Source organism: Phyllobates terribilis, unplaced genomic scaffold, assembly GCF_046119375.1.
Source record: "Phyllobates terribilis strain yellow unplaced genomic scaffold, ASM4611937v1 Scaffold_7__3_contigs__length_470593459, whole genome shotgun sequence".
In the NCBI taxonomy this organism is placed as follows: domain Eukaryota; kingdom Metazoa; phylum Chordata; class Amphibia; order Anura; family Dendrobatidae; genus Phyllobates; species Phyllobates terribilis.
Genome location: NW_027362767.1, coordinates 108606414 through 108632479, shown reverse-complemented (window position 1 = coordinate 108632479; position 26066 = coordinate 108606414). Strand labels below are relative to the sequence as shown.

General features: G+C 41.3%; 1 protein-coding gene across 1 annotated transcript in view; it reads right to left on the bottom strand.

Moving 5' to 3' along the window:
* SCFD1 (sec1 family domain containing 1) overlaps positions 1–26066 on the bottom strand; it is a 79784-nt gene that overhangs the window by 35027 nt on the left and 18691 nt on the right. The window contains exons 11-14 of the mRNA XM_073639051.1: positions 17545–17684; positions 15583–15673; positions 6343–6416; positions 5702–5783 (exon numbers count right to left, since the gene is read on the bottom strand). Coding sequence (XP_073495152.1) covers positions 5702–5783; positions 6343–6416; positions 15583–15673; positions 17545–17684 — 387 coding nt within the window. The remainder of the gene's footprint in view (positions 1–5701; positions 5784–6342; positions 6417–15582; positions 15674–17544; positions 17685–26066) is intronic.

Below are 26066 nucleotides of genomic sequence, written 5' to 3'. Positions count from 1 at the left end.
AATCCGCTTTGTTGTTGTTCTTTAATCCCCATTTGAAGCTTTCTGGTAATGAGATTTCGGTGCACAGGGGCCGGACTGGATATTGGGTCTTCTCCTCCTTCCCTGGCCCCTCTGCCTGCCCCTGGTATTTCAGTGACAGGTTACAGCCTTTTCAGTGACCTGACTCCTGTTTGATATTTCGGGCTGGCGAAAGTTATCAATTTAATCAGTGTAACAGCCCTATTACAGCCATGTCTTTACTGTAACCTGCAAAATCATGCTAACAGGTTCTCTTTAAGCATATAGAGGGGTGGGCCAGTAGAGGAGAGTCACATTAAAACTGGGGAACGGCTTACACAATTCTACTGAAGACCGTAAACTAAGCAGCTGACATATACTTGTGTAATAATAGTGATATCATGTACTCATTCACTGCTGATTGCTGCTGTATAGTGTTAATACATTTATCAAGGAAATATGTATCATTCTTCGCCTGGACTGATCATTCACTCTCAAAGCACTGAAGACAGATTTTCAGGCCCTTGGGAGATGACAGTTGCTGCTCATAATAGTCTATGGAATGGGAGGACTGATGCGGAGCTAGAGGCAGACACAGTCATGCTGCTGGAAGGTCACGTGAAACAACAGTTTAAAGGGTTATTCCCATCTCCAAGATCCTATCCCAATAAGTAGTGGTGTAATAAAAATAATATTAGTAAATACATCCAATTAGAAATGTAGTATAGTTCTTCTGATTCTCTATGTCGCTTACCTCATGTGCAGGGCATTGCAGTAGCTTAGGTATCCATGGTTATGACTACTAACAGCTAGCTAACTGTCACTACATGAGTGAATGTAACTATGGATACCTAAGCTACTGCAATGCCCTGCACATGAGGTAAGCGACATAGCGAATCAGAAGAACTATACTACATTTCTAATTTGAGGTATTAACTAATATTATTATTATTACACCTTTGATATATTGGGATAGGATCTTGGAGATGGGAATGCTCCTCTAAGTAATGCATTTCAGCCTTTTCTTACATCCCTATAATACATCTTTTGAGATGCTGTAAGGTATGGTTCACACTAACCAGTCAAAAGTAAAGAGGTATTCCCATCTCCAATAACCTATCCCGATAAGTAGTAGGAGTAATAATAATAACATTAGCAAATACCTTCATTTACAAATGTAGTATAGTTTTTCTGATTCGCAATTGCTATTTCTCTTTTCTTATGTGCAGGCATTGCAGGACCTTAGGTATCCGATTAAAACCATTACCAACTAGCTAACTGTCACTATATCAGTGGTTGTAACCATATACCTAAGGTCCTGCAATGCCTGCACACGAGGAAAGAAAGAGAGTATCAGAAGAACTATACAACATTTCGAATTGGAAGTATTTGCTAAATTATTATTATTACACCTACTACATAGCATTTTGGAGATAGGAATACTCCTTTAAAAAGAACAGATTTGTCAGTAACCAGGCTTTGAGTGCCATTATTTACTGGACAAATAAAGTATAACACTCACACTTCCAATCTAATTTGGATAAAGGGGTTTTGGGGCCTAAGTTCCATTTTGGCAGTCATTGTATTATACTGTAGATTGGCCAAACCTGACAGTGAGCAATTAACCACACCGTCAGGTTTCACCTCAATTGTGTGATCAGGGCAGAAGGTCTCAGGACTGAAAGTATGTGATTTGTACTGTGAGAAGAGGATGGGAATCTAGTTGGCAAATTGCATAATGGCAATCATGTTTCCGCCCACTTGACGTTGCAATTGAGGGGAATCCTAACAGTGTGCTTAGTGCATACTATCAGGATCCGGCAAACTGCAGTCACACAGAGTGACAGGCCTGGACAACCCCCTTAATTCAATGTACTTGATAAAAGACATAATGAACATATGAACTTCAATGTTTTCGGATCTGGAGCCTCTTTGTAACGCTGAAATTCTGGATATGCTGTTTTTATAAATGGAAGTCGACTCCCTTTCCCATTTTTAATTTATAGGTCAATGCACCAAAGCCAAAGTCTTTGGACATACCATACAGACACGTCACTTGATGACATATGTGTGGGAACGGTGACTCCCCCAATTTCTCTATATGGGGGTGGTAATCTGGATAACCTACTTAATACTCTCTATGCTCTACAGGGATTAGTAATTTAATTACTAATAACACACAGCATTTGAAATATGTTTTAACGGCTTATAATAAGCTATAGACTTAAAAAATGAGTATAACCGGTTAATTTGATCTTCATTTTTTGGGATCTGCTTCAAGCTTTGTTTTTTTTTTCATGCCAGAAAATTGGAAACTGCAAAACATTCTCCGTTTGGAACAAATTTTTCCACACAACCATCATTCTCAATTGGCTTGACAAACAAATTATCTTAACCTACAACTTAATCTGAAAAAGCAAGAATAGCGGGGATGTGCCATTAGAGCTGACACACTTCATAACACAGAGTTATGGTAGGAGACTTCTCGAGTGGGCCGACGTGCAGCAGCTCGCGGCACACAATGTCTGGCAGCAGAACGCCGCAGATCATCTGTCTCTCATTTCTGTACTTTGTGCTTCATGATCACTAATCATCTCTCTGTTATCACATACAAAACCCTAGATTTAGGAATAAAGGCTACCGAGGAACCTATGACGATGCAAAACAGCTACCAGAACTTCTACAGTAGGTAGAAGCTTCAGTTAACCCCTTCATGACCTTTGAAGTATAGGTACTTGATATGTCGTGTCCCTGCCTTTGATGCAGTCTCCGGCGCCGAGCCCGCATCTTTCCCCTTACTTGATGGCTAATTTAATTTAGCAACTCACTGAAAATGACATAAAATTAATTATCTGTGTGTATTTATAATACTAGGCAGCCACCCCCTCCATGAATGGTTAATGTGTGAGTGGTTGCGTCATCAGTATTTTGCACCTGAGCTGCCCGCATCTTTATCATGGGGGTCTGCTGCATCCTGTGAGTGTGTGTAATATGGCGTCTTGGTGTTGGTAAATACAGCTGCCATATTTCTGTGATTACTGCAGGAGGAGAAAGAAGTGGATTTCTCTGATAAGATATTGGACAAAGTTTCTTTTTTACACATGTACTATTGATTTATGGAAGAGATAAAAAGTAATTAACTGCTCAAAAACATAAAGGGAAAATACAACATCCTAGATATCACTGAATGAAATATTCCAGTTGCAAATATTTATTCATTACATAGTGGAATGTGTGGAGAATAATAAAACATAAAAATGACCAATGTAAATCAAAATGAATATCCCATGGAGGTCTGGATTTGGAATGATACTCAAAATCAAAGTGGAAAATCAAATTGCAGGATGATCCAACTTCAGTGGAAATGCCTCAAAACAAGGAAATGCTGCTGAGTAGTGTGTGTGTGGCCTCCACGTGCCTGTATGACCTCCCTACAACACCTGGGCATGCTCCTGATGAGGTTGCGGATGGTCTCCTGTGGGATCTCCTCCCAGACCTGGACTAAAGCATCCACCAACTCCTGGACAGTCTGTGGTGCAACGTGGCATCGGTGGATGGAGCGAGACATGATGTCCCAGATGTGCTCAATCGGATTCAGGTCTGGGGAACGGGCGGGCCAGTCCATAGCTTCAATGCCTTCATCTTGCAGGAACTGCTGACACACTCCAGCCACATGAGGTCTGGCATTGTCCTGCATTAGGAGGAACCCAGGGCCAACATCACCAGCATATGGTCTCACAAGGGGTCTGTGAAGTGAAGGTACGTCTGTCACATGTGCTCAGTGTGAACCTGCTCTCATTCGTGAAGAGCACAGAGCGCCAATGTCAAATCTGCCAATCTTGGTGTTCTCTGGCAAACGCCAATCGCCCTGCACAGTGTTGGGCTGTAAGCACAGCACCCACATGTGGACGCTGGACCCTAATACCACCTTCATGGAGTCTGTTTCTGACAGTTTGAGCAGACACATGGATGTTAGTGGCCTGCTGGAGGTAATTTTGCAAGGCTCTGGCACTGCTACTCCTGTTCCTCCTTGAACAAAGGAGGAGATAGTGGTCCTGCTGCTGGGTTGTTGCTCTCCTACGGCCCCCTCCATTACTCCTGATGTGCTGGCCTGTCTCCTGGTATCTGCTCCATGCTCTGGACACTGTGCTGACAGACACAGCTACTAGTGATGAGTGAGTATGTTTTGTTAACCCTTTCGGCGAGTATGCTCGGGCCGAGCTCCGAGTATTTACAGCTGCTCGGTGATATGGTTGAATCACTCCCGTGTGCATGATTTGCGACTGTTTGACAGCTTTAATACATGTGAGGAATGTCTGCTTCTTACACATTCCTCACATGTATTAAAGCTGTCAAACCATCAAGCTAACACCTAAGCTTGGAAAAATTCCAAAAACCACTGGCAACTATAAAATAACAATCTTTATTCATAAATAATGATTAAAAATTCATTGTCAAATAATCACAAGGTTTTAAGATTATTTGAACCGTCAAGCTGTCTTGCTAATTGCCAATCATTTCTACCAGTTGTCTGTTCCATTTGCACAATAGCTGGAGAAATTGATTCACAATCAGTGTTGCTTCATAACTGGACAGGTAGATTTCACAGAAGTGTGATTGACTTGGAGTTACATTTTGTTGTTTAACTGTTCCCTATATTTTTTTGAGCAGTGTATTTAAAGTGTGTCTTTCGTTGGGATCTACCCTCTTAAGCCGTCTATATGAGCATGCAGGTCATAGGAAGCTGAATAAAAGGATACTTTGATATCTACAATCTGATGTTTAATTCCAGAGAAATACACATTTATCTTTATAAGTAAATGAGCTGTTAAGATCTATGGGCTAGACATAGATCTTCTGAGAATCTTCCTCGAGAGATTATTTTAAATGAAAGGCGGTGTTACCAGTGTGAGACATGTAACGACTGACCGTCTGTTCTCCTGATCTACATGTCTCACACTGGTAACGCCCCCTTCATTTGTAATAATCTCTGGAGGCAGATTCTCAGGGAGATCTATGTCCGGCCCATAGATCTTAACAGCTCATTTACGTATTAATAAAAACATGGATTTCTCAGGAATAAGACATAAGATTGCAAATATGAAGGTAACATATTATTCAGCTTCCTATGACCTGCATGCCTATATAATAGATGACTTTTGAGGGTTGATCCTATTGACAGATTCCAGTTAAAGCTTAACTAAACAACCATATCACATATTTATGGATTTGATCAACATACAAAGTCTTTCAATGGCTCCTCTGAACACAGAAACAAGAGCTGTCTGTCACTTTTGGAGTGAGGAGAGTAAACCTATTACAGCCTGCTTGAAGATCCATGGCAAAGCAGTCAACACATCACATCCATTGTAGATTGTGGTCAAATTGGTGGTCTTTTCATTGATTAATGGGTGCATAATTTTGCAGCATGACTTCCAGCGTGATTTTTGCCCGAGTCTGGCCTTCCCTTTAGGTGTGAAGGTGAGATAATTGTTTGGCCATTATCTGACAAGGCCATAGCTATGAAAATAGAGATGGTAAGTTGTCTTTAATCTAAGCCGTGGAGTGCTTGTGGTCATCAGCAGAGAGCAGCTACATCGGAGTCAATCTAAGCTGTTCTATAGAGGATATTAAAGCAATGGACCTTTCTTACATGATGTATAGCCACATTAAGCAATGAACAATTTAACATTTCACAACTGACCTTGATATGCTCCAACACTGCAGTGGCCACATTAGTATGTAGATCTATGAGCCTCTTCTTCTCTAGAAGTTCTGGAAGAGAGCTGAAGGACACGAAAGGAAGACATAATCCCTATGAGACGTCTGGACAGCTCAAGATGGTGCCACTCAGTAATCATATGCCAGGGAAAGATGGAGATATATGAGGACCCAAAAAATTAGAAATCCTAAGTTGATATGGGAGATTATTTACTAACTTTTAAATTTTTACCTGGTATCTAACTTTAGAAAATAAATGCAAAGCAACATGGAAAATCAGGTCGGGTTCACATCACGTTCTATCCCTCACTTCAGTGGAGGTTAACGTCTGCCTACCACATCTAAGAGCGCCCCTTAAAAAGAAGTATACGGACGAAAATTATGTCTGACAGCACAAAGTGACTTTGTCTGCATCACTACAGTCACTGGCCTCGTCGGGGCAAAGGCTAAAGGGCTTCAGACATAAGCGAAGACTCTGACGTGAGGGTAAAATGAAATAGGACCATAGTTTTAATCAATAAAAGCACAAAAATGCAAATAAATATATGATTAACATAAAAAGGCAATCAATAGATTATTTTCTGGCATTACATTTTCTATAAAATGCATGTTCCCAGCACCTACCTGACCGCAGACGTAAGTTTTGCCGTGTTGTCTGACAACATACTGATGGCACCTTCGTCTTCACCTTCCAAGCCCTGAGACAAAAAAAACAAAGATTCATGAAACAAACTGAAATGCAGCACTGCCATATGTCTTACAGGAAAAAAATGTATTGTGCGGAGTTAGCCAGTAGATAGAAAAATACTAAATACTGAGAGTCCTCAGTGGCTGATACCTTTTAATTGTTAAGTGAAACGATGGTAACAAGTAGCAGCTTTCAAGACTACTCAGGTCTCTTCATCAGGCATAGAATAACACAAAATCAGAAAAAACACATTTATACACAACAGGGCACAGAATAATGCAGTAATAAGACAGGTGACGTGAAGCAGAACTATCCGTATTGGGAGAGGAGAGGCCGCAGTGGCAGTATATATTGGAGCAGTTCATAGATAAGGAGTGTGCAGGATTGATTGTCTCCCGATTGAGGTCTGTTCTGGGGTGGTGATGCCCCCACAATGTCTGAGGAGCACATTACTTACTGATGGTTCTGCTTCATGTCGCTTGTCTTATTACTGCTCTGTTTTATGTCCTGTAGTGTATAAAATATGGGACTCTTCAGATATGGTTACCAAGATGTATACAATCACTGTATGTACTTGAATGTATATATCACACTTACAAGAACACTTAGACCCCAATTCTTCAAGATTGGTGTTTTTCAATTCAGTCTTGATGAGGGGATAGGGTGGAGTGTGAGGGTCCTCAACTCTTAATGAATCAGGAGAGGCGCATGCCACCGTTCTTAGTTAGGGATTGAAGTAAGATTTGTGGAGTATGGAATGGCACCAAATTCATGATCCGTGGGAACTGTCTCGCTTTTATCTGCCCTAACTCCATTGATTTTGTTGGAGCTGGGCAAAAATGGTGTGGAAATCCCAAAAGTTGGAAAATTTTTGAGTTGTGCAAAACTTTTTAGGACAGTTTGCTGGCATAAAAGCTCTGATGAATTGGGGCCTTAGTTCTTACACTGGACACGGAATATATCAAGCAAAGAATAAATGCTATTGACCACCTGTAAAAGACAACGACATGAACAGTAACTATGTTTTGCTCCTTTCTTCAATAAATCTGACACAGAAAGAAATACGGAGTACCTACCCAGGACTATGCACTAGCAGTGAGCCCTTATGGTATATAAACCTCCGTAGTTTCAGGGTATTTATTAGATACATCCCACTTCTGCTTTCTAAAGCTCAACATTGAGAAAACTGGATTCATCATTAAAACCGTGGCTGGGGACAGTGAGTAGAGGAAAAGGACACAGGGATGACGTAGTGCGGAGGTTTCCATTCCCAGGATTGCTGGGGGTCTCAGTGGTCTGTCCTCCAGTATGTGTTTAATGATTGGCAGATCTGAGTGTATGTTATTCCCAAAATCAGATCAGCCCTCAAATTAATGGGGCTTTAACAAAATAATTGAGAAACTAAATTGTATGAAGGGCACCACTATCCTATAAACAGAGATCTACCATAACATACCAAACATTATTCAAAATCCACAAAAGAAGTATACAAAGGTGATCGCCTAAAAATAGTTTATTAAGCATAACTATGACAACCCACAAACAGGAACTTAAAAACATTTAAAAAGGCCACAAACGGCCATAGTATACAACACGTAGACCTGGTCTATTGTAGGACTTGGGTCTACCCCTAAACTGCCCAAAACAGACAGGTATCTCTGTAATAGCGGCAGTATAGCTATAAATACACTGAATAGGAATATTGAGTACACATAGAAGTTCCACAATGATACAAGATGACCTGTTATGTGCTGGTCAATATGAGCAAAATTTGGCCATACCCGAGTCCACCTGAGAGTCTCCGCTGCTGATTCTGGGGCCTGGCACTGTCTGCTGTGCAGGTGTCACTTCAACGGCCAATCAGTGAGCTCAGCAGCTCTGAAGGGGGAGGTCCGTCTACATTAGCAAAGCCACTGAGCTCCCCGATTGGCTAACAGTCCACGCTGTGAAGGTGACGTCACAGCCAATGCAAAGTACCAGGAGCAATGGTGGAGACTCGCTGGTGGACCTAGGGAAGGTGAGTATAGCGCTGTTTGTTGTTACATAACAAACTGGAGCCGAGGGAGAAACTTAGCTGAATAGGAAAAAAAAATTTAAATGGACACTAACATCGCAGTTGTCCCTGTGTTAGATTTCACTTATGTAATGCAGGTCTCAATAAATGATTCCGGTTTTTAGCTTCCTTGATCTCCCAGATAATTATCCTAACTCTTAATGGAATCACTCAGAAGCTTCTCCGATTCAATAGTAGTTAGGAAAAATAGGAAATATTACATTATGGAAAATACCCCAAAAAGCACCCTGGCTTTCCTAATGTATAAGGCTATATTCACATTGTGCTCTAGGCTACTGGTGCTCTGCTGGGGCTTAAGTCTGAAGCCTTAGAAAACTGGACCTGGACATTTCAGCTGATGGCGTGATTGTCTTTAATGATGCAGATGGGGTCACACTGTGCTGTCAGACATACTTTTCGGCAGTATCCACCTACAGTGGGGAAAAGAAGTATTTGATCCACTGCCGATTTCGCAAGTTTTCCCACCTACAAAGAATGGAGAGGTCTGTATTTTTATCGTAGGTACACTTCACCTGTGAGAGACAGAATCTAAAAAGAAATCCAGAAAAGCACACTGCATGATTTTTACATAATTAATTTGCATTTTATTGCATGAAATAAGTATTTGATACAATAGAAAAACAGAACTTAATATTTGGTGCAGAAACCTTTGTTTGCAATTACACAGGTCAGACGTTTCCTGTAGTTCTTGACCAGGTTTGCACACACGGCAGCAGGGATTTTGTCCCTCTCCTCCATACAGATCTTCTCCAGATCTTTCAGGTTTCGGGGCTGTCGCTGGACAACATTGAGTTCTAGCTCCCTCCAAAGATTTTCTATTGGTTTCAGGTCTGGAGACTGGCTAGGCCACTCCAGGACTTTGAAATGCTTCTTACGGAGCCACTCCTTAGTTGCCCTGGATGTGTGTTTTGGGTCATTGTCATGCTGGAAGACTCAGCTACGACACATCTTCAAAGCTCTTACTGAGAGAAGGAGGTTGTTGGCCAAAATCTCGCGATACATGACCCCATCTATCCTCCCTTTAATACGGTGCAGTCAACCTGTTCCCTTTGCAGAAAAGCACCCCCAAAGTATGAGGTTTCCCCCACCATGCTTCACGGTGGGGACAGTGTTCTTGGGGTTGTACTAATCCTTCTTCTTCAGGAAACCAGGGAAATCCAGCTGAACAATTCTTCTAAAATCAATTTCTTTATTAGGTCATGAAAACAGTATTAAAACAGCCTTAGGAGGACATCAGCAAACGTGTTTCGAACTATGAGTTCTTAATCATTGCATAGTGAAAAACAGCATGGAAATGGCATTATATGTCATATCCTGCTGATCACATGTTCACAGATAAACCAATCAAAGTTAAACAGACAATAATGAATAAAAACATATAACATAGTAAAATGCCTTTTTGAAATGTTCCAACAGCAAAAGAGTATTACAAAGGAATTATAAACATACTTAATTGCATCTACTTACATGTAAAAGAGGGAAGGAAGGGGGAGGAAAATTCTCATTCATAATGATACATTAGATCGTGTCTGATGTTCATACCAGCCGGTGCGCGTGTGTTCAGAGTGTAAATCCACCAGCTTTCTCTATTAAGGAGTTTTCTCCTATGATCACCTCCCCCATGTGGTCTTATAACTCTCTCAATGCCAATTATACTGAATGTTGCAGTATCCCCATTATGACACACCGAGAAATGCCATGAAGCAGCAGAACATTTTTTAATTAATTTATTATGGGCGTCTGACAAGTGGCGTCTAATGCGTGTTTTTAGAGGATTACAAGTACATCCTAAAAAATTGTAAACGACATGCATTGCATGAAATAACATAGATGATATAAGTAGAGTTGCAATTAATAACATTTTTATATTATATACTATATTAGTAGAAAAGGATGTAAAAATCTTTGTACTAGTTATATGGGTGCAGCACGAACAAATAGAATGTCCACATTTATAAAAACCGGTTGTGTGTAACCAGGTCATTGAGTTACATTTAGTTACATTTAAGTACAGATTCGGTGATAAGAGGTCCCCCAGAGTGGGTGCTCTATGGGCTGTAAACCTACCTGGTGTTGAAAGTACCTCCCTGAGTTTTGGGTCAACATGCAGCATGGGTAAGTATTCACTTATTATGTTTTTTATTGTTGGAAATTGAGGACTATATTGGGAAACAAATGTGACATGGTTAGGAGTTTTAGTTTTGTTTTTTTCTTTTTGTTCTAATCATATCTTGTCTGTCTCCAATTGGGATATTCTCTGTCTGATAGTCTATTCATAACTGTATTTGCTTCTATCCTGTATTGTTGGGCATTGCTCGTATTCCTTTTAGTACGTATTAATTCTCCTACTGGTATGTAATGTTTTTTTTATTATGGCAAGAGGAAGCCAATAGAATAGAATTTCTAGACAGACTCTTCCTAAAAGGTGTAATGACAACTACATTGTCCTTGAGAGTCAAAGTAACATCCAAAAATATCGATTTTTGTTTGCTCTAAATTAGAAGTAAATGTTAAGTTCATGGAATTGTCACTAATGAATCTAATAAAATCCTCAGCTTCTGTCCTTGTCCCATCCCATATCAGGAGCAGGTCGTCTATATAGCGACCATACCACCTGATATGGATGGAGAAAGGGCTAGAGTCTGAAAAAATAAAGAGCTTTTCCCAATGTGCCATGAAGATATTGGCGATAGATGGGGAAAAGCCAGCCCCCATAGAAGCTCCGCATTTCTGTAAAAAGAACACGTCATTGAAAGAAAAATAATTATGACCAAGTAGGAATTCCACTGCCAATATTAGGAATTGTTGTAGTTCCCTACTATAGGCACTATAGGCATTTAAGTGATAGGATAAAATGGAAGTCACTAAAGTGTGGGGTATACATGAAAAAAGACTCACTACATCACATGAAAGCCAAAAGGAAGTCTCTTGCCACTTAGTGCCATCTAAGGATGCTATAAGATGTTTGGCATCTCTGATATAGCCAGGTAGTTGTTTTACTAGAGGTTGTAAAAATATATCGACCCACAAACTAAGTTTTTTGTTTAAACTGCCGATGCCAGCCACTATTGGACGTAAGGGAGGGGGGAAAAATTTCCTTGTGAATTTTAGGAAGAGAATGGTATATTGGAATAATTGGACACTGAACCTGCAAATCTTTTGCTATTTTCTCAGTAATCACTCCCAACTGGGTGCCATAAACAAGTAAACATTCTAATTTTTTTTAATTTAATAGTAGGGTCACTCTGTAATTGCTGGTATGTGTTACTGTCTTGTAGCATTCCCATGTTCATTTTTTCATAAAGACCCCCATTCAGGAGGACAATAGCCCCCCCTTTGTCCGCTCGTCTTACTAAGAGGTCCTTGTTATTTTTAATTTCCATGATAGCATCTCTCTCCAATTTATCTAAGGTTATGTGGGAGTTTGATATTGTAATTTTCATTTTTAATAGTTTTTTTCAAGAAATGTAAGTCCTTTTCTACAGCTTCTTGGAAATCATCTGCAATCATTGGTCTCAATTGAAGTGGGTAATAATATGGATTCTTTATTATATATTCTTGGTTCAAATTAATTGGTTCCTGTTGATTTTCATTCTCCAGAAGTTGCAAGTCAAAAATAGTTTTTAGCTCTTCCAAAGTACCAATATCATAAATCTCCGAACTTGATGTCTTATGCTGGTTCTCATTATCATCTATCCCCACTATTTCTGCAGGTTCATTAGAAAAATGGCAAAGTAAAGTCAATGCTCTAGCGAATTTGCTGACATCCATCATGGTTCTAAATTGTGTGCAGAATTATTAGGCAAGTTGCATTTTAGAGGATTACTTTTATTATTGATCAACAACTATGTTCTCAATCAACCCAAAAGACTCATAAATATCCAAGCTTAATATTTTTGGAAGTTGGAGTGGTTTTTTTTAGATTTGGCTATCCTAGGAGGATATCTGTTTGTGCAGGTAACTATTACTGTGCAGAATTATTAGGCAACTTAATAAAAACCAAATATAATCCCATCTCACTTGTTTATTTTCACCAGGTAAACCAATATCAGTGCATAAAATTTAGAAATAAACATTTCTGACATGCAAAAACAAAAAACAAAAAAATTAGTGATCAATATAGCCACCTTTCTTTATGATGACACTCAGCAGCCTTCCATCCATAGATTCTGTCAGTTGCTTGATCTGTTTTCGATCAACATTGCGTGCAGCAGCCACCACAGCCTCCCAGACACTGTTCCGAGAGGTGTACTGTTTTTCCTCCCTGTAGATCTCACATTTTATGATGGACCAAAGGTTCTCTATGGGGTTCAGATCAGGTGAACAAGGGGGCATGTCATTATTTTTTCTTCTTTTAGACCTTTACTGGCCAACCACGCTGTGGAGTAGTTGGATGCATGTGATGGAGCATTGTCCTGCATGAAAATCATGTTTTTCTTGAACGATACCGACTTCTTCCTGTACCACTGCTTGAAGAAGTTGTCTTCCAGAAACTGGTAGTAGGTAGTAGGTCTGGGAGTTGAGCTTCACTCCATCCTCAACCCGAAAAGGTCCCACAAGTTCATCTTTGATGATAACAGCCCATACCAGTACCCCACCTCCACCTTGCTGGCGTCTGAGTCGGAGTGGAGCTCTCTGCCCTTTACTGATCCAGCCTCTGGCCCATCCATCTGGCCCATCAAGAGTCACTCTCATTTCATAAGTCCATAAAACCTTTGAAAAATCAGTCTTAAGATATTTCTTGGCCCATTCTTGACGTTTTATCTTATGCTTCTTGTTCAAAGGTGGTCGTTTTTCAGCCTTCCTTACCTTGGCCATGTCCCTGAGTATCGCACACCTTGTGCTTTTTGATACTCCAGTAACGTTACAGCTCTGAAATATGGCAAAACTGGTGGCGAATGGCATCTTGGCAGCTTCACGCTTGATTTTCCTCAATTCATGGGCAGTTATTTTGCGCCCTTTTTGGCCAACACACTTCTTGCAATCCTGTTGGCTATTTGCCATGAAACGCTTGATTGTTTGGTGATAACGCTTCAAAAGTTTGGAAATTTCAAGACTGCTGCCTCCCTCTGCAAGACATCTCACAATTTTGGACTTTTCAGAGCCCGTCAAATCTCTCTTCTGACCCATTTTGCCAAAGGAAAGGAAGTTGCCTAATAATTAAGCACACCTTATATAGGGTGTTGATGTCATTAGTCAGCACCCCTCCTCATTACATAGATGCACATCACCAGATTTACTTAATTGGTAGTTGGCTCTCAAGCCTATGCAGCTTGGAGTAGGACGACATGTATAAAAAGTATCATGTGATCAAAATACTCATTTGCCTAATAATTCTGCACGTGGTGAATATATGTCGAATTCGTTAGAGGGTGAAAAAGACAGTCCTTTAGACAAGACAGAAATCTGCGGTTCAGTAAGGATGTAGCTAGACAAATTAATCAGTGGGCATTGTGTTTCTTCCTGTACTTCTGCAGATATAGTTGTTGATCTTTTATGCTTTCTACCCCCTCGTTTCCTCCTCCTCCATTTTTTGACCCATGATTTGTATTGGCTGTATTCAGACCCATAGGTCCCTTATTATAGACCGTATTGCGTCTTGTTGCGCTGAAGTTGGTAAGGTCTATCGAGGAGTCTGAAAAGTCATCTGAGGTGGTAGCTTCACAATTGTCCCAGGATGAATCCATGTCTGAAAAACAGACTCTTTTGCCAAAATGTCTAAACATGCTTTTTTTGTTATTTAAACTCCCGTCTTAATATGGGTCTTTGTAGGGGTTGTCTGCACTTCGGTTTCCACAGGTAAGCTTCCCTATTAGCATAATCTTGTGTATTTCGATCAAATTTACTTTTTTTCATAGTAACAACCATCTTCAATGCTCTTACTCAGGGAAGGAGGTTGTTGGCCAAAATCTGGCGATACATAATCCCATCTATCCTCCCTTTAATACTGGATTGAACAGGTGGTCATTGGCAAACTTCAAACGGGCCTGGACATGTGCTGGTGTGAGCAGGGGGACCTTGCGTGCCCTGCAGGATTTTAATCCATGATGGCGTAGTGTGTTACTAACTTTAATGTTTGAGACAGTGGTCCTAGCTCTCTTCAGGTCATTGAACAGGTCCTCCTGTGTAGTTCTAGGCTGATTCCTGACCTTTCTCAGAATCATCCTTACACCACGAGGCGAGATCTTGCATGGAGCCCCAGACAGAGGAAGACTTACAGTAATTGTGTGTTTCTTCCATTTTCTAATAATTGCGCCAACAGATGTTGTCTTCTCACCAAGCTACTTGCCTACTGTCCTGTAGCCCATCCCAGCCTTGTGCAGGTCTACAATTTTGTCCCTGGTGTCCTTAGACAGCTCTTTGGTCTTGGCCACGGTGGAGAGGTTGTAGTGTGACTGATTGTGCGGACAGGTGTCTTTTATACAGGTAACGAGTTCAAACAGGTGCAATTAATACAGGTAATGAGTGCCAAGTAGGGTGGCTTCTTAAAGAAAAACAGGTTCGTGCGAGCCAGAATTCTACTTGGTTGGTAGGAGATCAAATAATTAAATTGCATGAAATAAGTATGTAAAAATCATACAATGCGATTTTCTGGATTTTTATTTTTAGATTCTGTCTCTCACAGGTGTACCTATGATAAAAATTACAAATCTCTCCATTCTTTGTATGTGGGAAAACTTGCAAATATCGGCAGTGTATTAAATACTTATTTTCTCCACTGTATTTGAAGAGGGCATGGAAGCACTGTTGAACACATTTTGGTGTCCGCTTCAAATATGGGAAAAATATGGGCAAAAATTATGTTTGACAGAGCACAATGTGACTCCATCTGCATCATTAAAGCCAATCAGCACCATCAGCGCAAATGTCTGAATCCAGTTTTCTAGGGCTTTAGATGCACATTCCAAAAGAGCCGCCAACAGTAGTCTAAAATGTAATTTAAACATAGCCTAAGGCTATGTTCAAAGCACTGCTTTTTTTTTTTCCTTCAGCAAAACGCATGTTTTGAGGCGATTTTGCTGCATTTTTTTTTAGGTGCTTTGTCTACAGTACGTTTAATAAACCAAAAACGCTGCAAAAACATTTGATGGAATGATCTTACCATTATAGTTTTCAGTCTTTTCACTTCATCCTCTTGGTTGCGGTAAGATTCCAGCTCTTGCTGCACCGATTCCGCAACTTCAGGGAAGGGGCTGAGGAAAATCACAAAGAATGCACTAGTCTGAGCAGCAAACCCTGGGCATCCTGCGGTATGGTTTGGTGTATGGCCCTACTTGTTCACAGCATGGAGTGATAGGAAACCTAGTCCTCACCACTAACACTCCTTACCTGGCATTTTTTGTTGGGGGACTAGGACTGACTTAAAGGCCAGTTTACAAGAGGTAATTTTTTTTGTATAATGAGAAAAATAATGAGCGAATGCTTATTATGTCAGTCTTGCATGCAGCAGTTTTCAGAAAAGTAGTCGCTTAGTTGTGTTAAAGAGGCTCTCCAGTGCCAGGAAAAAAGTCTGCAGTTACTATAAGTGCCTACAGACTTGCCGAATCTTGACAGTGTGGGATTTGAGTTCTAGTCTTCTTCTCTGAAGAGGAAATTTGATTAATTTCATTTTCCAGAGGAGCATGCATGAAGTATAAGTCTCCTCACTCTGACATGCCAGGCATGACTTGTAACTCTTCACAAGCTGAAACACTACCCTTTAGATCCCAGTCTAGAGTCTCACCTAGCCAAATCAGATCTCATACTTTGCACTGATGAGGGGCAAGACCCTGAAACACCGTGTCTGCAAATTGAGATACTGGATTGGTTTTTATCCTAACTCATATTGCAAGGTTCGTTGAAGAGTCAATATTGACTTTTAGGAACGCTGCTTCCAATAGGTGGCGCTAGAGTAGACCTCTCTCCTTCTGAATAGGCAATTTGCATGTGCAGACTGTTAGGTTCCCCTGTATTCCCCGTGCAGTTGGGCAATCACATGACTGCATGCATTTGATTTGCATATTTTTGGCCATGTGCTGCCTAGTCTCAGCAGGCTTCTCTTAATGGAAGAGAATTTAGAGAAGCGCAGCACTGTAGACGGCGGATTACTGCAGATATTCCAATCACATACGTGTGGTCATGTGACCGCCTAAGTCTTTTGAAAAGCCAAAAGAGGTAACATCCAGAGCCTCTCATCTAGCCAAATCAGTTCTCATACTTTGCACTGATGAGAGGCAATAGCTCAAAACACTGTGTCTGCAAGTTAAGATTCTGATTTGGCTTTTATCCTAAGTCATATTGCAAGACTCGTTAAAATATCCATTGTGAATTGTAGGATCGCTGCTTCCAACAGTTGGCGCTATATAAAGCAATACCACAGTACTGCTGTAGATAGGAAAAATCACGGTCTTCCTTGAAGCCCAGCAACAAGCTGCGTTTCAATGGAACTCCATGATGGCAGACATGGGAGTCTTCAACAGACTGCCGGGCTGTCATAGCTACTCATTGGCTGATGGGCATATAGGATGACGTGCTTTCAAGCCGCTGCGCTGTTAATGCCGCTGTCAGAGATTTCAAAGCGTCATTTACCAAATTAACAGTTGCGAGCTCCGCTCCATCTGTGGCTGCAGAGGCAGGTCCTGGCGGCGACCAGCAGCCATAATGTGTCAGGTATAGGGCGAGCTCAGCCTGTAGCCTAATCTATACACCTCCTCTCAATTTGCCCTGTACATGTACAGCAGATGTCAGGAAGGGGTTAAAAACATAAAGGTAGCATTTTCGTGGAGAATCTTCTCCCCTGATTTGAGTGGGGAGGGTATTACATAATTAAAAAATAAATAAATAAAAAATTAAAAACATACACACATTTTTTCTTTAATTATTTAAGGCCCCAACAACTGAAAAAAAAACCTACCGTATATATATTTATTTTTTATTTAGATCTATATTTATTTTTGCAGTTTTAGTAACATTTGCTGAATAATAAACCCCAAATCACTGCCCAAAAAAAGGTATGCACAATTTAAATAAAAGATTACTGGGGTAAAGTAATAAAAAATAGCAAAAAAGACGACTTAGACTTTACCTGCCTTTGTGTTTTTGCCAGAATTTATCCGCCACTGTTAAATCGTAGGACTTCTTGTTCTTCTTTTTAGGCCGGGCACCAGAAGGGCTGCTCTCCACCGCTGCAGACTCCTCCAGATTTACTCTGTTTAAGTGAAAGTCCTACAACAGAAGAGAAGACAATGAGGCGCATTCAGGAAAGGTTGGTCACCTTCTAAAGAAGGAAGCAAAAATCTTGAAGATAGAGAGAGCAACAATGAAAGGCAATTGTACAGTGTCTTGGCACTTAGCCTACATTTATATGGGTAGTTGGCGATCAGCCCAGGAGAGGGATCATATTAGGTTAGGTTCCCAGCATAAGAAGATCGCCTTGTCATTGGCTGCTGGACACACATGAATAGGCTAAATTATGTGCCAAGTATCTTCATTTTAACCCATTTTCTAGAGCAGTAATGCACTTCAAACTTCATATATTTCATGTTATGCTATAGCTTTACATAGTGCAGCTTTATTTGTTACTAAAGGCCATGAACTGACTGTGCAGCAGCATCTCTAGACAGTACATTGCTATATGTGACCGCCTACATTTTATTATTATTACTTTATACTGTGTGCCGAAACCTGAAAAAGCTCCAGTTCTCCATATAGAGAGCGAGTTACAGCCTCCAGCACTCCTTTCTAACTCCTATCTGTATTAACAATCATAAAATTCACAAGGCACCATTGATTTATGTGCACTAAAAACATTTAAAAATCTTCCTTCCTCCATAATGACACAAAACAAATCCGAAGTAGTCCCGCCAAAATAACACTTTCTACAAAGAACAAGAGTCATGAAAAACCACATAAGTTTCTTAAAAACATATCTTTGTCTGAAATACTAAAACGGGTATTCTCAAGTTTAGAAGTTCTTCCCTAACCATCAGATATGGGATAACTCACCAATCATTGGGAACCCAACAGATCCCAAGATACATATACACATTGTAAGGTGGCTAACGGTCGCATAGTCAATGGGAGGAAGGCATCACAGAGATGGCTGTTCTCTGTGATGTAACCCGGAGTGTTTCTCTTATGCAATTAAGCACTAAGAGGACTGATTGGAGCACTTGGGACCGGGTTAAGGTTAGTTTGGAGAGTTGGGCGGGTCCAGCTACCCACATACCTCACCTCTGGGTGTGGTTAACAACCTATAAAATGGAAGCTGTTTGTTTGGCACATGGTCTGTGTGTTTGGAGGGAGAAGGTCTCCTGTGTGTTGTTGTCTGCAGACCGAGCCAGGATACTGGACGCTACCCAGCCTGTGTGCCCACAGGATTGGTTAAACAGAGACTTGCTTAAAGGACACTTTACCTTGTTTGCCTCCCGTCGCACTCAAGTGAGTAAAAACTCTACAACATATTTAGTAGATGTTTAGGTGCTTTGGAACCATTTGCTAGTGTTACATAGAGATATGACCTAAAGTTATAATACTTTCAACCATGATCGTCCTGGGTAAATTTAGGAGATCAAACACATCAGAAGGGCGGATTCTCCGTCAACTAATTTTACACTTGCATTTTTCCATTCAATATGTTCTGTTTTACATGCGCAGAAAATAGTTACCCCGACCTCCTATGTGTTTCACCTAATACTGTCAGGGTTTGTCAGGGAGAAAGAGCAGCTGGAGATCTGCATGTGATGTGCCACATATAGACTAAAGAGCCCGATAAAGTGCAATGCAATAAATAAGGAATAAGGTGGTTCAGAGTCCATGCTGCCCAAGGTTCAAAGGTACGATCTCACACAAAGGTGAATCATGAATGCGGCTTATTATGTCAACGTGTTTCAAGGTTTTCAAACCTCATCAGGACCAAACAACAATGATCAATGAGATTTTCAAACCTCTTCATCAGGACAAAACCACAGTGATTATTTTGGTTTAGTCCTGATGAAGAAGTTTGAAAACCTTGAAACGCGTTGACATAATAAACCCCATTCAGGCTTCACCTTTGTGTGTGATCGTACCTTTGAACCTTGGGCAGTGTGCACTCTGAACCACCGTATTCCTCATTCATTGCATCGTATCTCATTGGGGGTCCTGCAGCAGGCTTGACATGTTTCTATAGGAGTTGTGACTGTCACAGCCCCATCACGTGAATGCACCTATAATATTTTATACCACTTGGTTATCAGATAAGACACTATTTTCGCTTTTTTGTCTCCAGTTTTACCACTTGATTTTCGATAAAGTGCAATAGCACAAACGTCGGGTGCATAAAGAATGATATTTGGATGGGAAACAATACTTAATATGCAGAAAACAATTCAAGAGAAAGGGATTAAATCGCCTAGTCAATGCAAGGTAGGCGCCTGTAGCGATGCTCACCTTCACCAAAGCTCAAACCCACGCCGCAGCTAGTATCCAATACTGGATCAAATGTAAGTATACTGACAACTATGGTAAAAGTGTCCATAACACTACTACTATGTGATTATAAGGTCCTCTTTGATGCTCCTATGGGCAAATGCAGCAATATGTACTCTACTGGTGCTGCGACACCAAAGTGCAATGATCACATATTCTACAATTTCGTCAACACTGCTGTGTCCCAGTCAGTAAATGGCGCTGGACCGAGAGGGGTAAGGTACATAAGCTCTTGTTTTTGTGTTTTTTTTGCATTCACCGTTACCAGAATTTAGAAGATAGAAGTCATAGAGTATTAAAGCCATTAAGCTGAATGGGAGACTATATTTATAAAGCCATGCCCAAAAGTGTGTGTCACTCTCAACACCCATGACTGAACTTTAGTTACGGAAAGGAAAAAGTTAGGTTTTCCCCATGCTGGAAATAGGAGCTGACTAGCAATCACTATGCACTAATGAGAAAACTTAGTAGCAGGTTACAGCAAAGTTCTCCCTCTGATTTCCAGATCCTCCATTTCTCCCCGTGCTCCTTCTGGATCATGCAGGACTCGGCTATATTTCTCCAGCACTCATCTTACTACCACTTAGCATGCAGAGAATAAACACCTGAGGAGGAGATGCCCTCTGTCAGCTTCAATCACATTTTTAATGTGTTAACTGGCTCAGGATGCCCCGTTCCAATCACCGGACCGCAGGGAAACAGAGCTCTGCTGCAATGTACCCGCTCATGAAGACAGATGGAAATTGTAGCATAAGAGTTAACTCTTTTTGTGAATGAGATCCTCTCTATAATATACAATAAATAATACCATCATACATAATATGCTCAATAATACTATAAGGGCTCTTGGACACGGCGCAGAGAAGAAGTCCTTCTGCACGCCTAGCAATGCCTACATACACAAAAAAAAAACTATGGCATTCTGGAGAAAAGACAGCACTTTATACACTGCTTGGATGGAGGTTACATATGGATACCCTGTGGATCAGCTATAATAGGCTGATCACCTTATGGGGTAGTGTGCAGGACACAACACCTATATGTGCGTGATTGGTGTACACCGGAGGTGCTGCAGGGGCGCCTCCTTCTGGAAACTCATTCTGTTCCTATGCGATGTGCAGAATTTTTGTGCTGCGATGCTCATCAGGTAGGATAGTCCTAAGTATATTGGTAGTATGTTGAAGCTTTTTCTGTTAACAGGTCAACGCTTTTCATGGTCGAACCGACCACTTCATCAGGACAATTGTCGTCCTGACAAAAAGGTCGGTACGACCCTGAAAAGTTGACCTATTACCAATAAAAACTTCTATGTGTTATCAATAAAATCAATGAACAGCGCAGCACAAGAATCTCTATTTTAGATACACACATTGCAGACAAAACGAGACTGATGGAACATGCCACAACTTTGTTTTTAGTTTTTCACACAAGGTTTGTTCAGTTTTTCTTCCAAATCCACATACAAGATTTATTCAAAGAGTATATGAAACGGATGGCATGTGGATTTTAAAGTAGATCCACATCAACATCCACAATAAAAAAATCTTTCTGAACATAGATGTGAAATACAGATATTAAAAATAAAGCTAAAAGGCAGAGATCACCAGGGATGCTCACAGTTCACACTATACACACTGAGTAGGAGGTTCGATCCTGTTTTTATAAAAATTGCATTGGGGTAAAAGGCAAAAAAACATGCGGGAACACATGCCCCTTATATAATGTGTGTCATCCTACTCTGTCTGGGCCCAATCTAATCCGCTATGGTCTGGAGTAGAACAGTGATATTATTTACACCAGTTTCTGGAGTAAAATTCATAGTAAATCTTTCTCTAGTGCCCCATGCCTCCCAGCCGGACTAGCCCATTTTGCATAAAAATAACAAGTGCAGAGAAAAAACTATAGTGTAACGCACGTGGCAGTGGAACCACTGTGCCATGAACCGAGGAGAGCCTGGAGTGGAGTGACTAGGCGAAGACCCGACTCTTCGCTAGAGCCCCTGATGGTGTGGTTAGACTTGGCGCCAGGTGCTACTCTAGTACAGATCACAGACACTTGGCCGCTGACTACCAATGGGGCAGGAAGCTGGGACAGCCAGGAATGGATGGCACAGCAGGTACAGGCAGGCGCAGAACAGGTACTGGCAGACTCGGCTGGCAGGTACGGCAAGAGCTGGCAGGCTTGGCTAGTATATAGGTGGACACCACAGGTTCTGGCAGGCACAGCTAGTATACAGGTGGACACCGCAGGTACGGCTGGGTATACAGGAAGGCACGGCAGGTGCTGGCAGACCCGGCTGGTATACAGGAAGGCACGACAGGTGCTAGCAGGCACGGCTGGTATACAGGTGGACACGGCAGATGCTGGCAGGCACAGCTGCTATACAGGCAGCTATACAAGAACAGGAGACCGCAGGTAAAGGTTGGGTATACAGGAAGGCACGGCAGGTGCTGGCAGACCCGGTTGGTATACAGGAAGGCACGGCTGGTATACAGGTGGACACAGCAGATGCTGGCAGGCACAGCTGGTGTACAGGCAGAAATAGAAGAACAGGAGACCTAGCAACTAGCAAGCGTGCAGACAGAGAGAACACATTGCTCAGGCATCTCCCAACAGGTGGAGGTGCCTTAAATAATAAGTGTCTCCCAGCTATTGGCTGCAGACACTTTAGGATAGTAAACACTGTCTCTTTAAGAGATCGGTGGTGTGCACGAGGACCGGGGCAGTGAGTAAGTTGGTGCCCGTGCCGGGGGAGAGGAGGATGGGAATTGCGCAGGCATGCCGGGCGCAAACATCCTTCTTTTCCATCAGAATTCTGGTGCAGGTGACACGTGAAATGTCCTCCGTAAACTGTACGTCAGTGCACCAGGGCTGCTGTACCATGGTGGCATGAAGGCATCGGGGAGCTGAACAGTAAGCCAAGGCATACTCAACCCAAAGAGACCCTGTTTGGGAAAAGAATGAATGTACAAGGGAGGAGTAAAGGAGTTGTCCAGGTTTCATTAAGCCCTTATAAAAATAAATCAGCAACCTTAATGGTTATTTTGGGCAACTCTACACTTTTCCTTTGCACCGGATTTGATAAATCCCCCATGATTTGTTTAAGTTTGCGATCTGGAAACTTTGAAAAGTCAACCTCTGATGAGGTTTCCCGAGGCTTTCCATTATGTCATGGCCTTTAGGACACCGTGCACTGTCCTGCTGAAAGGATAAACACGGCAATCAGACATGGACGATCCTGTCCACAACCATTCAAGGAAAGTTCTGAGGGAATATTTCTAGCACCAATGGACTTGTTTCATTGACCAGTCTGGATATTTTGGATGATCAGTGCGTTCTGATGTCAGAAAGTAGTAATTACACAGAAATGCTATAAAATCTTTTACTGACATAATTGATGAAGTGTTTTTGGCCAGTGTACCGTGCACTGAGGTTTAAAACCAGGGTCTTTTTACATAACTCCATAATAAAATCTAATGAAACTTTCCTGTGTGTCAGCCCCGTGTCATTTTCAATATTCTTACTTACACACAAAGGTAGTAACCTACATAGACCGAATACTTCTAATAGCTGAGTGTTCGTTACATTGAGCCCTGACTATAGGCTGATAGTACTTACCTACACTGACCCATTGTAGCAAACGTCCTAGACAGGAGGTAGTTTGCAGCGGGTGAAATAAGTATTGAAAACGTCACCAATTTTCTAATATATTTCTAAAGGTGCTGCTGATATGAAATTCTCACCAGATGTCAGTAACAACCCATCCAATCCACACAGGCAAAGAAATCAAACCATAGATGTCCATAAATTATGTGTAATAATGAGAAATTACACAGGGAAAAAAGTATTGAACACGCCTACTGAAATTGATTTAATACTTCGAACATAAACCTTTGTTGGTGATGACAGCTTGAAGATGCCTCCTGTACGGAGAAACTAGTCGCAGGCATTGCTCAGGTGTGATTTTGGCCCATTCTTCCACACATACACTCTTCAAATCCTGAAGGCTCCTTCTATGAAGTCTGAGCTTTAGTTCCTTCCATAAATGTTTTATTGGACTCAGGTCCAGTGATTTGCTCGGTCATTCTAGCAGCTTTATTTTCTTTCTCTGAAACCAATTCAGGAGTTTCCTTGGCTGTGTGTCTTGTTTAAATGTCCACCATCGTTTCATTTTCATCATTCTGGTAGATGACAGCAGATTTTTATGCAGACTGTTTCGGTACATTTGTCCATTTATCCTTCCTTCATTTATATGAAGTTTGCCAGTGCCGTATGCTCAAAAACAGCCCCACACCATGTTATTCCCACCTCCAAACTTCACTGTTGGTATGGTGTTTTGGGGTGATATGCAAAGCCTTTTAGCCGCCAAACACGGTGTGTATTATGGCATGTAGAGTTCAATTTTTGGCTCATCTGACCAGACTATAATCTCCCAGTATTTCACAGGCTTATCTAAATGCTGTTGAGCAAACTTTAAATGCACTTGAACATGCTTTTTGTTCAGCAATGGAGTCAGGCCATGGAGGCTGAGTGCTTTACTTCTAGTTTCATTTGATACAATTGTAGCTGCTGATTCCAGGTCTTTCTTTAGCTCTTTACAGGTGGTCCTTAGCTATTGGACAGCTCTTCTGATAATTCTTTTCACTCCTCTGTCTGAAATCTTGCAGGGAGCACCTGGTTATGGCTGGTTTATGGTGAAATGATATTCTTTCCACTTTCGGATTATAGCCCCAACAGTGCTCACTAGAACCTTCATTAGTTTAGAAATTCTTTTGTAACTAATGCCATCAGTAAGTTTTGCAACAATAAGGTTGTGAAGGTCTTGAGACGGCTCACTGGTTTCACCCATCATGAGATTTTTCTTGTGTGACACCTTGGTAATGAGACCTTTTTATAGGCCATCAGTTGAACCAGCTGATATTATTTTTCACTAAGTGTCAGGATTGTTTTCTAATTAATGATAGATTTCAGCTGGTGTCATAACTTCCATGGCTTTTTGCACCTCCCTTTCCACATCTGTTCAGTACTTTTTCCCTGTGTCAATTATCAATATTACGCAAAGAAACAAGAGCGAAAGAGAGAGCACTCCCTGTGTAATACCGAAGGATAATCAACATGATGGCAGGATGTACAGTACAGACCAAAAGTTTGGACACACCTTCTCATTTCAAGATTTTTCTGCATTTTCATGACTTTGAAAATTGTACATTCACACTGAAGGCATCAAAACTATGAATTAACACACATGGAATTATATACTTAACAAACAAGTGTGAACCAACTGAAAATATGTCTTACATTCTAGGTTCTTCAAAGTAGCCACCTTTTGCTTTGATGACTGCTTTGCACACTCTTGGCATTCTCTTGATGAGCTTCAAGAGGTAGTCACTGGAAATGGTTTTCACTTCACAGGTGTGCCCTGTCAGGTTTAGTAAGTGGGATTTCTTGCCTTATAAATGGGGTTGGGACCATAAGTTGTGTTGTGCAGAAGTCTGGTGGATACACAGCTGATAGTCCTACTGAATAGACTGTTAGAATTTGTATTATGGCAAGAAAAAAGCAGCTAAGTAAAGAAAAACGAGTGGCCATCATTACTTTAAGAAATGAAGGTCAGTCAGTCCGAAAAATTGGGCAAACTTTTAAAGTGTCCCCAAGTGCAGTTGCAAAAACCATCAAGCGCTACAAAGATACTTGCTCACATGAGGACCGCCCCAGGAAAGGAAGACCAAGAGTCACTCTGCTTCTGAGGATAAGTTTATCCGAATCACAGCCTCAGAAATCGCAGGTTAACAGCAGCTCAGATTAGAGACCAGGTTAATGCCACACAGAGTTCTAGCAGCAGACACATCTCTACAACAACTGTTAAGAGGAGACTTTGTGCAGCAGGCCTTCATGGTAAAATAGCTGCTAGGAAACCACTGCTAAGGACAGGCAACAAGCAGAAGAGACTTGTTTGGGCTAAAGAACACAAGGAATGGACATTAGACCAGTGGAAATCTGTGCTTTGGTCTGAGGAGTCCAAATTTGAGATCTTTGGTTCCAACCACCGTGTCTTTGTGAGACGCAGAAAAGGTGAACGGATGGACTCTACATGCCTGGTTCCCACCGTGAAGCATGGAGGAGGAGGTGTGATGGTGT